This window comes from Pristiophorus japonicus, chromosome 3 (assembly GCF_044704955.1).
Source record: "Pristiophorus japonicus isolate sPriJap1 chromosome 3, sPriJap1.hap1, whole genome shotgun sequence".
Lineage (NCBI taxonomy): Eukaryota > Metazoa > Chordata > Chondrichthyes > Pristiophoridae > Pristiophorus > Pristiophorus japonicus.
In genome coordinates, this window is record NC_091979.1 from 244,158,868 (window position 1) to 244,174,516 (window position 15,649).

At 42.0% G+C, this 15,649-nt stretch overlaps 1 protein-coding gene across 1 annotated transcript in view; it reads right to left on the bottom strand.

Annotated features, from left to right (window-relative positions):
* sufu (suppressor of fused homolog (Drosophila)) overlaps nt 1-14,182 on the bottom strand; it is a 155,174-nt gene extending 140,992 nt beyond the window's left edge. The window contains exons 1-2 of the mRNA XM_070876484.1: nt 13,809-14,182; nt 1,315-1,449 (exon numbers count right to left, since the gene is read on the bottom strand). Coding sequence (XP_070732585.1) covers nt 1,315-1,449; nt 13,809-13,945 — 272 coding nt within the window. The 5' untranslated portion in view covers nt 13,946-14,182. The remainder of the gene's footprint in view (nt 1-1,314; nt 1,450-13,808) is intronic.
* Nucleotides 14,183-15,649: the final 1,467 nt, after the last annotated feature.

Below are 15,649 nucleotides of genomic sequence, written 5' to 3' on the forward strand. Positions count from 1 at the left end.
ACTGGAAATACTCAGCAGGTCAGGCTGTGGAGAAAGAAACAAAAAGTTAACATTTCAGTTCGATGACCTTTCATCAGTTTCTCTCTCCACAGATGCTGCTTGACCGAGTATTTCCAGCATTTTCTGTTTTTATTGCATTACTTTTATCCAGTCCATCTTGATAATTAAAGCTGCCCTGGTCTTCCATATCTCTCAACCATCTGCAGATCTCCACCTCTACCGCATCTCCAGTTTTTGGCAGCCTATTATACACACCAAAAACTGTACCATTTAGCTTCCTTTTTCTTAGCTAAATCTATATCCATGTCAAGGTCTTGGAGGGTGCAGAAATTTAGGGGAATGATTACCAGGGATGAGGGACTTCAGTTATCTGGAGAAACCACAGAAGCTGGGATTATTCTCCTTTGAGCAGAGACGGTCAATGGGAGTCAAAATTATGACAATTTTTGATAGAGTAAACAGGGAAAAACAGTTTGCACTGGCAGAGTCAGTAACCAGAGGACACAGATTTAAGGTAATTAGAACCAGAGGGGAGATGAGATTTTTTTTTTTTGCGCTGCAAGTTATGATGATTTGGAATGCACTGCGTGAAAGGGTGGCAGAAGCAGATTGAAAAGTAACTTTTAAAAAAGAGAATTGGATATATACTTGAAACGGAAATATTTGCAGGGCTATGGGGAAACCATAAGGGAGTGGGACTAATTGAATAGCCCCTTTAAAGAGCTGGCACATGCACGATGGTTAAACTAGGACTCAGTCCATTTGTTTTTGGGAGCCTTTGGAGTTCACACTCACTGTGCTTGGTGACAGCCCATTCCACAAGTCACCTCAGACATGAAGGAGCTACGGCTCAAGTTACATTTAGGTCATGGCTTCCTTATAAATCAGCAATGTACAATTCAGATTTGAAGTCCTTTCACTGGAGCAACTTTTGATATGACAACCAAATATGCTAATGTGTAATCACTTTTGGAATCTTTCATAGCTGCATATGATTATTAATATCAAATTGGCTTCTGTGTCAGAAACACATTTGTGTTACTGACCATCTTTAAAGTAGGTACAACAGACACGTTAGTTTTCATTTTAAGATTTTCTTTTCCCCCAAAGAAGTTGCAAAATATATATGTTGCAGAACTTCCTCAATTCTAACCCATCATGGCACTTACTCAAACAAGAATAGTAAATACTGGAAAGGGACAACAGGTTCGTCAGCAGCTGCAAGATGAGCTAATTTTTTTGGATCAGACCCTTAATAATTTTCCCTTTATTTTTGATTTCCAGTATTTGCAATTTGTATTCTATGGTACTTACTCATGGACTCTATTGTCACCATACAAGTCACTCAAACCAAAGCTGACGTAATGCCAGTGCTCTGGAACGTCCTGCGTCAGGCTCCCTGGATTTCTGTACATACTGATGTAGTCCAGTGGGTCTGGTCCTCCCAACCTTCAAAGAAAAAAAAGAGACACACGAGAATGTTTTTTGTAGCAGTGGATACAATTTTCAAGTTTAAATGTTGATTGATTGTCGATGTGATTTGGAAGTATTGGAGGGTGGGGGGGCAGAGAAATAGGGAACAAAAAAAATAGACTGGCTTGGGGGGTGGGCAGAAAGTAATTTACGCCGAGGTTATGCCTAGTCAGGCAAATGTTATGAAGGTCAAAGCTTAGCCAATCATAATATTCCCGATGTCAATAACACATTAGTGCAATAGATTCAATTAGTCTATACAACAGATGAATTATTCAGTAAGATAAGCACCCAACACTAAGTTCACAATGCATGGAAAAGGAAGAAAGAAAATCTGCCCCAGAAGTATTTATTTTAACAGAATTGTGTGTACAATAGTTATAGATTACAGCAAGAAGCTACTGTAATAAAACCAGTTTAACCTAGATAAATTCTCAATCCAGAGAAATACATCAAGACACCAAAAACCAAACTAGAAATTTCCTGCCGATATGGGTGAGGGGGTGGGGCAGGATGTCAATGCTTTTTGTTTTCATGGGTCACTTGTGCCTACTACAGAACCTCTCAGGCCACATCAAATATCCCACAATTGTATATATGTATTTAACTGCTGATAACAGATGTTGGTGCTCTGATTTAGGATATTAAAAACAAACAGAACATGAGAAATAGGAGCAGGAGTAGGCCATTGGCCTTTCGAGCCTGTTTGGTCATTCAATAAGATCATGGCTGATCTGATCATGGACTCAGCTCCACTTCCCTGCCCGCTCCCCATAACCCTCGACTTCCTTATCGCTCAAAAATCTGTCTATCTCCACCTTAAATATATTCAATGACCCAGCCTTTCCAGCTTTCTGGGGCAGAGAATTCCGCAGATTTGCAACCCTCAGAAGAAATTCCTCCTCATCTCAGTTTTAAATGGGCGGCCCCTTATTCAGAGACTATGTCCCTTAGTTTTAGTTTCCCCTATGAGTGGAAATATCTTCTCTGCCTCCGCCTTGTCGAGCCCCCTCATTCTTATAAATTTCAATAAGATCACCTCACATTCTTCTGAACTCCAATGGGTATAGGCCTAACCTACCCTCATAAGTCAACCCCCACATCTGCGGAATCAACTGAGTGAACTTTCCCTGAACAGCCTCCAATACAAGTATATCCTTCCTTAAATACGGAGACCAAAACTGTACGCAGTACTCCAGGGGTGGCCTCACTAATACCCTGTATAGTATACTCCATTAATGAGCCAACTGCATTGACAACATCCCTTTCTAAACCTCCAGGCCCACAAAATTCAAATAGGACAAACCAGTGATCAAGAAATAAGTTCCAATAAAAAAAAAAGTTAATTCCCTGGGCTACATAGGTCAGATACAAGGGATCACAGGCCTTTGTTTGGGCCCATGCCATTGATGCTTCAACAACCCTAGTTAAACAAGAACTTCAAAATGTAAGTGGTAGAGTTTCAGATAAGGCTGTCCGGAAGAGTGCTCCAGAGGTAGAAAAAATATTGCAGAACTTCAACATTGTTATTCAACATTGAATTTTTTGATTATTGTAGAATATTCAGGCAGCAGCAGCACACAGGTCAAATTCACTGCACTTGGCCATTTCAGCTGGAATGCTGTTTGCCTTAGATAAAGCAGCCTACAGAGCCTCGCTCCTAACAAATTGCTCCCCCCACCCCCTACCCAACTTTGTTCTCTCATTACCAGTTATGCAAGCGAGGTGGCAATTTGAGATGGGCAGAGATACAGGTAGTGACATTTTCAAGTTTTCAATTCTTCTCATCAGTCCCACTGTTTTTCCAACTCACGCACACACAAAGTCCCATTGCTGCTTCTCCACCTGGATACAAGAGCAGACTTGTGCTGGACAGGAGATTGACTCCTGGATTATTTCAGTGTTCATTCACAAACACCAGTACAGCAGAGGGAAAGTTGGTGTTTTCTGAGTTATGCGGCTCTTAGGACTATTTGTTTGTATTAAAACGGTACAACAGAATAAATATGTGGAAGGGTGCAACTTCTTTCCTCATGATTGAGAATGTGGGGCAATAGGCTGCAATGAAGCATGGCAGCGTACAACCCTGCCATGATGAGATATGGTTGTTGGACATGGGCCTGTTTTTCCCCCCGATCGAGCTTGGTTAATATATGGATCTGCTTCAGCATCAGAGTACTTCCCAAGTTCATTTTGCTTATTTAACAAAAAAATAACTTGATTATACAAAAATATTAAAAAAGTAAACTTTTCTTCATTTGACCGATTGAAAGTCTTAAAACAGAACACAAATGTATGTGAAAAGTAACATCTTGGCAATTTTACAAATTGTACAAAAATAAACTACAATTAAACGTTTTGATGATTTGGTATGATATTATTTGTACGGTCAATAATCATGTATAATCTTGCACGGGAATCCACCCTCCTTCACTAACTACACCCCTATAAAATGTTTGCTTTGGTGTCTTGAGCTACGACTGTAGTGCACTTGAACTATTTTTTTTATTTGTTCACGGTATATGGGCATCACTGACAAGGCCAGCATTTATTGTCCATCCCCAATTGCCCTTGATAAGGTGGTAGTGAGCCGCCTTCTTGAACCGCTGCAATCCGTGTGGTGAAGGTAATCCCACAGTGCTGTTAGAGGGAGTTCCAGGATTTTGACCCAGCGACAATGAAGAAACGGCGATATATTTCCAAGTCAGGATGGCGTGTGATGTGGAGGGTGTGGTGTTCCCATGCACCTCCTGCCCTTGTCCTTCTAGGTGGTAGAGGTCGCAGGTTTGGGAGGTACTGTCAAAGAAGCCTTGGTGATTTGCTGCAGTGCATTTTGTAGATGGTACACACTGCAGCCAAGGTGGTGGAGGTGTGAATGTTTAAGATGGTGGATGGGGTACCAATCAAGTGGGCTGCTTTGTCCTGGATGGACTCAAGCTTTGAGTGTTGTTGGAGCTGCACTCATCCAGACATGTGGAGAGTATGAGTATTCCATCACACTCCTGACGTGCCTTTTAGATGGTGGAAAGGCTTTGGGTAGTCAGGAGGTGAGCACTCGCTGCAGAATATCCAGCCTTTGACCTGTTCTTGGCCTACCACAGTATTTATGTGGCTGGTCCAGTTAAGTTTCTGGTCAATGATGACCCCCAGGATGTTGATGGTGGGGGATTTGGCATAGGTAATGTCAAGGGACGGTGGCTAGAGTCTCGCTTGTTGGAGACAGTCATTACTTGGCACTTGTGTGGCGCGAACGTTACTTATCACTTATCAGCCCAAGCCTGAATATCATTAAGGTCTGCTGAATGCAGGCATGGACTGCTCCATTATCTGAGGAGTTGCAAATGGCATTGAACATTCTGCAGTCATGAGTGAACTTCCCCACTTCTGACCTTATGATGGAGGGAAGGTCATTGTTGAAGCAGCTGAAGATGGTTGGGCCTAGGACATTGCCCTGAGGAACTCCTGCAGTGATATCCTGGGTCTGTGATGATTGAACTCCAACAACCACAACCATTTTCCCTTTTACAAGGTATGACCCCAGCCAGTTTTCCCCAAATGCCAGCGACTTCAGTTTTATTAGGGCTCCTTGATGCTAAACTCAGTCAAATGCTGCCTTGATATCAAGGACAGTCACTCTCATCTCGCATGAATATGGTTGACTATGGAAATGGGAGCCTCAATTTCATTCTGTGCTTGGAGCCAAAATAAGTCCCGCATCGTTCACTTACTAGTTGTGGAAGACAGATCCAGTCCGCTGCTCCAACTTGAAGGACACACCTGTTGAGGACTAATAGTCCAACTACATCACTCAAATGTTATAGATTGTTTAACAAAAGCAGAAAAAACAGGAATCTGATGCAGAATAGACAATCTTCATCTGATCGAATGGTCTGCACAGCTTTAATTGCATTAACGTCAAGAACATAATGTAAAATACAGATATAGGCTTTGTAGAACACTCTTATAGTCATGGAATTAACTGCACTGGAGAGGATGTGGTCATCAGCAAGAAAGAAAATCACTTTTCCCATAAAATAATGAAAATCAGAGATTCTTGAATAGGTGGTGAATTGGATCAACGTGCATTTATCTTGGTTTGATATTGTTTTACAGACAGACAGGTACACAGAATTAATCACAAGCACCGTATAATGCTAGTTTCTCAATGAGGCGAGAGTGACAGAATCCAAAGAGCTACCACTCTGAATCAATCCATTTCTGGATATGGCCACATGTTGATTCAAACAGATTTCTGGTTTTGGCATAAACGAATGTAAATGCAGCATCACTTGGGTTTTCATTAGTACTGACGGAATCTGTAAGGGCCACTAGTGAGCAGGAGTTATAAATGAGATTTGTTTTTTTAAATATCAAACTACAAACTTGCATCTGAAAATCTCAAATCTGTGCTTGCGAATTAGAGTTCCGGTTCGGTACCCCACTGATTGAACAACTACCTTTGGAACCACAATAACCTGTTTTATCAAGTACCCAGAATTATGACAGAAATACAAGAAAGATTTTAATTGATTAAAAATTGCATGTAAAAATAAACAGTCTTAATTGAAGACATTTATTCTGCACTCTGCGGAAAGCACTCATACAACTGGAGTAGCCTGAGGTTATGAAGCAGACAAAACCATGTGTTTTGATCTACAAGGTAAATATGAGTAACTTATATGTGAAACCTTAGTTATAATATAATGCACAAATAAAAGTTTCAAAAATGAAGTACAGCAATCAAATTAAAACCATACAATGAATTGAAAGTTTTTCCCTTGCTTCACAAGACTAGTTAAAAATAACAACTATACTCTGCATTACTCTGGAGTGTCAGCTGTGGTTCAGTGGGTAGCACACTCGCCTTTGAGTCAGAAGGTTATGGGTTTGAGTCCCACTCCAGAGACTGGAGCACATAAATCTAGGCTGACACTCCCAGTGCAATACTGAGGGAGTGCTGCACTGTCGGATGAGGCATTAAACTGAGGTCCTGCCATCTGCTCTCAGATGGACGTAAAAGATCCCATGGCACTATTTCGAAGAAGAGCATGGAAGTTATCCCAGGTGTCTTGGCCAATATTTATCCCTCAATCAATATAACAAAAACAGATTATCTGGTCATTATCACATTGCTGTGCGCAAATTGGCTGTCGCGTTTCCTACATTACAACAGTAACTACACTCCAAAAGGCACTTCATTGGCTGTAAAGCGCTATGAGACTTCCAGTGGGTCTTGAAAGGCACTATATAAATGCAAGTCTTTCTCTTTCTTTAAAGGTGGCACAACATACCAAATCTCAAACATTAAATAAGATAGACTTGAATGTAGATCATATCCAATCTAGATATTAATTGTTCTACTGGTTCTTCTCTCCATCAGCCATATGTCTATAAAACTATTTTGACTTTAATCTGAAAATTACCACTTTTTGTTGAAACTCGATTGCACAAGATTTGGTTCTCATGCTGCTGTGGTTTGCAACATTTACTCAACAGACAAGTTGCACAAATAGTAATTACATTTTTATTTTTAATTGTCCTTGAACACCTGCCAGCTCTGGAAATTCCAAATTGACTTTCTGGCTTACATGCAAGATTTAGCAGGCAATATCCTCCCGAGCCCTTCATCTTGGTGTTCACACTCACGGCAGGTTTGTGATGCTCCGTTACCCAACGAAGAGAAAAAGGCAAAATTGCTGTGAAGACTTAGAATTACATAGAAATGTGTGGCACAGAAACAGGCCATTCAGCCCAACTGGTCTATACCAGTGTTTATGCTCCACACTAGCCTCCTCCCACCTCTCATTTAACCCCATCAGCATAACCTTTTATTCCTTTCTCCCTAGTGTTTATCCAGCTTCCCTTTAAATGCATCCATGCTATTCGCCTCAACCACTCTCTGTGGCAGCAAGTTCCCCATTCTAACCACTCTCTGGGTAAAGACGTTTCTCCTGAATTTCCTACTGGATTTAATAGTGACTATCTTATATTTATGGCTCATAGTCCTGGTCTCCCCCAAAAGTGGAAACATTTTCTCTATGTCTACCCTATCAAACCCTTTCATAATCTTGAAGACCTCCATCAGGTCACCCCTCAGTCTTCTCTTTACTAGAGAAACGAGCCTGACAGTTATAACCTCAGTTCTGGGATCATCCCTGTAAATCTTTTCAGCACTTTCTCCAGTGCCTCAATATCCTTTTTATAATATAGACACCAGAATTATGCACCATACTCCAACTGTGGTCCAACCACAATTCTATACAAGTTGAACATAACTTCCTTGCTTTTCAATTCTAACCTTGTAGAAATTAGCCCCGTGCTTTGTTTGCTTTTTTTTTTTAAAGTAGCCTTATTAACCTGCATCGCTGCTTTTTGTGATGTATATCTGTACCCCTATATCCCTTTGCTCCTCGACCCCAATTGGACTTGTATTTTCCAAAGAGTATGTGGCCTCCTTATTCTTTCTACCAAAATGAACCAACTCAAACTTATCTATATTGAAATTAATTTTCCAATTACACACCCATTCTGCAACTTTATTAATGTGTTCTTGTATTTTGCCAGTCTTCCTTAATGTTAACTATCATCCGCAAATTTTTTGAAGATGTACTTCAGATTCCAAATTGTTTATGCAAATGACGAACAGCAGCTGTCTGAGCACCGATCCTTGTGGAGCACCACTTTCCACTTGTACAAATCTGCAACATGAATACTGAACTTGAAAATCTTCATTATGGTTAGTAGCCCTCTGAACTTTCCTTTCTCATTCATTTCAAGCATCAAACATGCTCTTCCTTTTCCCTAAATCATCACAGTGTTGATATTACTCATCAGTCTATTAATCACTTATTCTTCTCAAAGACCTCAAAACTGCGAAACTCCGTGTCCCTCAGACGGTCCTTCCTCTTACAATCTTTAGCCTTTTAAAACAGGAGCTTGGCATCGCCCGATCACTATTTCCCAATTTACCTCACCACTTACTCTTGTTAACCTTGATAGTGTTCTGCACTATGGTCTTACCCTGATGCCGCAATTAAGAAAATCTAAAAAACAGCATTGGACATTAATGAAAGTTCAAACTGCCTCCTCCTAAACAATCAGCATGGCTTTCCTTGAGATGCAGTGTGATTATATTGTATCCTTTAGATTTTTTATCTCATAATACTCCTGTGAAGTGCCTTGGGACGTTTCACTACATTATAGGCGCTATATAAATACATGGTGTTGTTGCTTTCAAATTTTTGTGCAACAACTTTTGTTTATACAGCGCCTTTAACATAGTAAAACGTCCTAAGGCGCTTCAAAGGAGTGTTATAAAACAAAATTTGACACCAGGCCACACAGATATTAGGGAAGATAACCAAAAGCTTGGTCAAAGAGGTAGGCTTTAAAGGAGCATCTTAAAAGGTGGAGAGGTATAGGGAAGGAATTTCAGAGCTTAGAGCCTTGACAATGATGGAGCAATTAAAATTGGGGTTGCTGAAGAGGGCAGAATTAGAGGAGTGCTGATATATCAGAGGGTTGTGGGATGGAGGAGAGAACAGAGATAGGGAGGGGCGAGACCATGGAGGGATTTGAAAATAAAGATGAGAATTTGAGAGAGGGGGAGAGAAACTGTTCCCATTGGTGGAAGGGTCGAGAACCAGGGGACACAGATTTAAGAATGAAAGGTGATATGAGGAAAAACTTTTTTTATGCAGCGAGTAACTTCTCTGCTGTAACCATTCTCGGATTCTAATTTTCATATTACTGGAAAGATGCAGGATTATTAGAGTCCCAAAGAGGGTGAGGAGACAGATTCCTGAAGTTGAGAATGCCGCTTTGAGGAAAGCTGGTCTTCCCTGGCACTTAACGCCAATGCTCTGGAGAACAGAATGGGGGTGGGGGTCGAGTAACTGGAGGAAAAATGATTGTTTTGCCTTGCTTCCTGTTTTAAAGTGTGTTAACAGGAGAGCCAAAAATGAACTGCTCACTGCCCAAAATAAATATATGTAGAAGACAGCAAGTTCAATAGGCTAAATTTGATAACATTTGAGAACAATTTCTCCGCAAGTTGTACATTTCGCATTTCATTACGGAGTCAAGTTTTACAAAAAAATTCATGTGATGCTTCACTACACCACTGGAAAAGCCACTCCAAAATGCACACCATCAATGCCACATGAAATTCACCAACACAAAATGAGTTCCAGCACTCATGTGTTGGTGTAAAGTGAATAGGGTGTTGTACTGACAGTGATATAAAATCATCATCACCGAGAGCATGCAGAAATCAAGTGCAGGCAGCGGAAAGAGTATGCAGCAAACCAGTCCCACGCACCCTTTCCCTCAAAGACTATCTGCCCCACCTGTGACAGGTACTGTGGTTCTTGTATTGGACTGTTCAGCCACCTAAGGGCTCATTTTTTTTTTTTTTTATAAAAAGAGTGGAAGCAAGTCTTCCTCGATTCCGGGACTGCCTATGATGATGATGAAAATCAACTTCTCAATTAGGTAAGATCATGTTCATAACAGGAGACAGAAGTCGAACCCAAATGTAGTTTAGTCAATTTCCTCTGTGCCACACTCAAGCACTGCAAATCTGGAGCATTTGGGATTGCATGAAACTTCTCCATTTGTTGACCAGCCCTCCGTTTTTTTTTAGTTCTCTTATTTGACGATAATTCACACTGGGGCACATAGTCATCTACAACTCTCGTGTTCCTCAATTTTTCCATGTGTTAGGCTGGATAGCAGCTATTTACCCGAAGTCCAAATTTCCCTAGACTAACTACAGTTTGAACGTCAGAAATCTGGAGTTCCAAAATTCGGAATGTTCCGGAATCCGTACCGATTCATGGCGGGGTCATCCGCAATCCAGAAAATGTTCCGAAATCCGGACCTTTTTTTTTCAAAACCGATTTCCGCTGCGAGGGAGGAAATACAAAAACAATTCCAAAAAAAAACAATTTCACAAAACCCTTACCCACTAAATCGCTGAAAAAGAATTAATAAAAACTGTAACTTATCTTTTTGCAGGTCTTCAACGCAGGTTTATCCCCTCCGCCTTTACCTCGGGCCAGGCATTTCCGGATTTGGGACGTCAGAAAGACTTTCCGACATCCAGAAATACCCAAATTTCGGCCCGGGCGTTTCCAGATTTGGGCGCTCTACCTGTGCCACCGAACAGCAACTCCAGTTGTTTCATGTACATTCCATTTTAGTTTTGGGCTGCTGAGGCCAATTCTGTATTCCCACCAACACTCAGATCACCCAACTCAGCTGAAGCTGGAACTTTCCTGATCTGCAATGATCAGCACTAGACCCTGCACTGCACTTATCCAATAGTTGCGATTTTATGGTAAATTTAGTCCACAGCAGATCTGCAGTAGCAAATTAATGGTCGCTTCCAAATTCACACCTGTAATTCAAGTTTATTTCACTGTCCTCATCACTGTGCTGAAGCCCTCATCCATGCCTTTGTTACCGCCATACTTGACTATTCCAACACACTCCTGGTTGACCTCCTACATTCTACCCTACGTAAACTAGCAGTGATCAAAAAATCGACTGCCCATGTCCTAACTTGTACCAAGTCCCGCTCACCCATCACCCCTTGCTGACCTACATTGGCTTCCAGTTAAACAACGCCTCGATTTCAAAATTCTCTCTTATTTTCAAATCCCTCCATAGCCTCGCCCCTCCCCATCTCTAATCTCCTCCAGCCCCACGAGATGTCTGCGCTCCTCTAATTCTGCCCTCTTGACCATCCTTGATTATAAATCGCTCAACCATCGGTGGCCGTGCTTTCTGTTGCCTAGTCCCCAAGCTCTGGAACTCCCTGCCAAAACCTCTCTGCCTCGCTATCCTCCTTCATAACATATCTCTTTGACCAAGCCCTGTGCTAATTTCTACTTTTGTGGCTTGGTGTCAAATTTATCTCTCATAATACCCGTGAATTGCCTTGGGACATTTCACTACGTTAAAGGTGCTATATAAATACAAGTTGTCGTTGTCCCCTTTAAAATACAGGATGCCTCCAACAGCAAGGGCATTGAAGGCAAACCAGTTGTAGAAGTGATCCAAAGCTCTCATTACTGAAAGAAGTGAAACCCCGAATGAACAAACATTATACTGAATGGTGCCAGCAATCAGTATGCGCCCACACCACCACGCATCAGATTGTCATTTTGCAGTGTGGCTGCAGGTAAGTTAACCTATCTGTTGTCCAAGAAAGCTAGCAATGTATTGTTGGTGTTACTGGCGTTGAAAGACCTCTTGCTTGCCACCCATTCCCAAATGGCTCACCAGACTGGCAAACCTGTGCCTTCCATTACTCTCCCTTTTAAAAAAGAGGCAGTTAATTGGATATTGCAACACATTTTTTTGGTGTGGCCTTTCTATGGCTTCTCCATAACAGCAAAACTTAAGAAAATTCATGATCTTGCTCACATCTGCTCAAAAACTAAGCAGCTTGTAGCTGCATACAGATTGCACACCATCACAGGAAGAAAAAGACAAGAAAGGTCATTCAGCCCATCCATTCAGAAAAGCTTACAATAATGTCCCATAATGTAATCTAACTGTCCCTTGAATGAGAAAGGTTTTCATCTACACTACCCTACCTGTAAGACCTTGGTGTCTAGCAGCTAGGTGCTCATTCTAGGCCTTGAGGCAAGGAGAAAAAGGAAACAGAGCATTAAAGATAAAGACAAAGCAGACACGAGCAGCAAGAGGAAAATCAGATTGAAAACAAATCGAGGCAAAAACATGTAAAACAAAAGTTACTAGTTTAGAACCTACCCATCACAATTTTTCCTGCATACATTCAATAACGTTGTGAAAACAGCATGTTTTCAAAATAATCAAAATCTCCCAACTTTTTTGGGTTGTATTCACATCCTTGTCTGCAAAAGGTAAGACTACAGGAGTAAGAAATGTGCTGCATTGAAAGTCTTATTATATGGGAACAATGAAATTCAAAATGGAACACCTCATGAGATCCAGATCTATTATCACATGGACATGCCTTTGTTGACCTGCGTTGGGAGATGTGTCCCAAACCTAAAGCCAGAAGTGTTCCCCTGCACTAAAAATAAACCTATTTAAATGCATCACAACTGTTTTCCCCCACCCCCGTCAACTTCAAAGGTGCTGATTAATACACTATATGGGAACACTATTTTCTAATAATGTTGTATAAATTGGTGTTTAAATAACATCTGTACAGCTTCAGCATCAGTGCAAATACATGGCAGTTTAGAATTCAAAGCTAATTATATGAAATCTCAACTTATCCTTTTTTTTAAATGAATGGATTCAAGATTACAACTGAATCCAATTAAAAATAACCAAATTACTATCACACCTGGTAAATTGTGATATGTATCTGCCTTTTAAAAACATTAAAGTGCAGCAAAGTTCACAAACAATTACCAGTTCTGACTGAAAATTCTCAAACTGGGACTAACTTCTTTTGAAGTTGATTGTTTTTAATCACTAGCAATTATCCAAATTTAAACTACACATTTACAAATTACTTATTTGTTACAATTATGACAGTAGTTAGTTAAAAATTAAACACAAAACAGGAAAAAAAAATCACTTTATCCACTCGCTGACAGCACTGTTTTTGTTAGAGAAATTGACCAGAAAATTCCACAGTCCGTTTTATTAGGACACTATTATTTTACAAAATTACTTCACGCTGAAATAAATTAAAATGATGCAAACGAAAGTTCTTCAAACAATTTTTTTTAAATCTAACTTTATGTTCCAGATACTTATGTAAAATTACAAGTTTATTTATAATAAGTACGTGTTTGCTTTAAAGCCCCGTGGCAATGGTAAGATCCACTTCCTTTCAAATTGATGGTTGCAGAAACTTTCTCTGAGATGCAAATAATTGAAACTTTATTAAAAAAAAAGGTAAACACGAGAGCCCTATCAGACTGACAAAAAGTTTTTTGTTAAACTTTTAAAAGCTCGAAACTTTTAGAAGCAGCGAGAAACGTTTAAAAGCTCGAAACTTTTAGAAGCAGCGAGAAACTTTTCAACAAAGAAATCTGTGCACTAAAAAAGGGGAATAACTGAAAGAAATCTGTGTACTAAAATAAGGGAGAAACTGAAAGAAATATGTGTACTATAAAGAGGAATTGGAAAAAAAATTGTTCACTTAAAAAAAGGAAATAATTGAAAACAATCTGATGTAAAGAGCCAACTTGCAAACCACAAAAAAGGAAAAGTCTGAATTTAAATTGCCTCAAATCAAAACCGTTGCCTTGATTTAACGTAACTTGTCGGCTGCGGGGCCTGGGCCCGAAGTGGAAAAGTTGTTGATGTCGAGGGTAACGTACCAGTACTTGACGATGGCGGTGACTTGCAGCGGATTGGGCTGGTCCGAGTAAAGCCGCCTGCACTCCTGGTAGATGGCGTGCAGACCGACGGGCAGCAGCGCGGCGAGAGCCGGCCCGCTAGGCCTCAACTCCTCCATCGCTCCGGGTGCACAGGCGCCGGCTCTCGTCCGTCCTCCCGACCCTGGCTCCCGATCAGCCGACAGCTTCTTCTCCTTCTCCTCCCCACCGCGTCAAAACTCAAGCCAGCTTTTCTGCTCAGCTTCAGGCCAAGCGCAGCTTCTCTCGTCAGCTTAGGATTGTCTCTCGGCTCCGCTCCAGCTCCCGCTGCTGCTGTTTGGTTCGCTCTGATTGGCCGCTGACTCCCCCCTCCCCTGCTGTTTAGCTCTCTCTGATTGCCCGCCAACTCCACACCCACCCTGCTGTTTGACTCGCTCTGATTGGCCGCCGATTCCCCCCTCTTCTGTTTAGCTCCTTCTAACTGCTCGCCGCCCCCCACGCTGATGTTTTTCTCGCTCTGATTGGCCGCCGGCTCCCTCCTCCCCCCACGGCTATTTGGCTCGCTCTGATTGGCTGCCGGCTCCCCCGCTGCTGTTTGGCTCGCTCTGATTGGCTGCCGGATCCCCTTCTGTTTGACTCGCTCTGATTGGGCGCTAGCTCCCCCCTCTGCTGTTTAGTTCCTTCTGTTTGGTTGCCGCCCTTCCCGCTGTTTGGCTCGCTCTGATTGGCCGCCGGCTCCCCTCCCCCGCTGATGTTTAGCTCGCTCTAATTGGCCGCCGGCTGCTCACGCTGCAGTTTGCCTAGTTCTGATTCGCGGCCTGCTCCCAGGGTTGCCGTGTGCTCCGATTCGCTCCCAACGTTCTCCAGTCAGGCTCGCGTGTTAAGGGTAAAGTGTTAGCTCAGTGGTTCAGTGGGTAGCACTCTCGCTTCTGAAGCAGAAAGTTATAAGTTCAAATCCCACACCAGGAACTTGAGTACAAAAATCTCGACTTCTATTGCAGTGCTGAGGGACTATCATCAACATAGGCATTCTCTTGAAATCAAAGTAGACTTGCTTCTACTCTAAACGTGAATTCTTAGGTGACTGAACAGTCCAATACAGGAATTACAGTCTCTGTCACAGGTAGGACAGACAGTGGGCGCTGAGGGAACGCTACACTGTTGGAGGTGCTGTCTTTTGGATGAGACATTAAACCAAGGCCCCGTCTGCTCTCTCAGGTGAACATATTTTGAAGAAGAGCAGGGGAGTTATCCCCGGTGTTCTGGACAATATTTATCCCTCAATCAACATAGTAATAACACATTATTTGGTCATTATCACATTGCTGTTTGTGGGAGCATGCTGTGCGCAAATTGGCTGCCGCGTTTTGCACTTTACAACAGTGACTATACTCCAAAAGTACTTAATTGGCTGTAAAGCACTTCGGGACATTCGGTGGTCGTGAAAGGTGCTATATAAATGCAAATATTTCTTTTTGTTCTGTACTGCTCCTCACACTTTCAGTTTCTACCCCTCACATTGCTCCTAACACTCTGGTTCTACCTCTCACGTCAACTCCTACTCAACCACTGCCTATTGTGCGGTTGCTAAGTTGCGGAACCTCCAGGCCATTTGTCTCCAAAATGACCAGAGCAATTTACCGCAACATCCTGTAGAACCCCTGGGAGGACAGACGCACCAACATTAGCGTCCTCGACCAGGCCAGTATCTCCAGCACTGACCACACTTGATCAGCTCCGTTGGGCAGACCACATTGTTCGCATGCCTGACACGAGACTCCCAAAGCAAGCGCTCTACTCGGAACTCCTTCACGGCAAACGAGCCAAAGGTGGGCAGAGGAAAC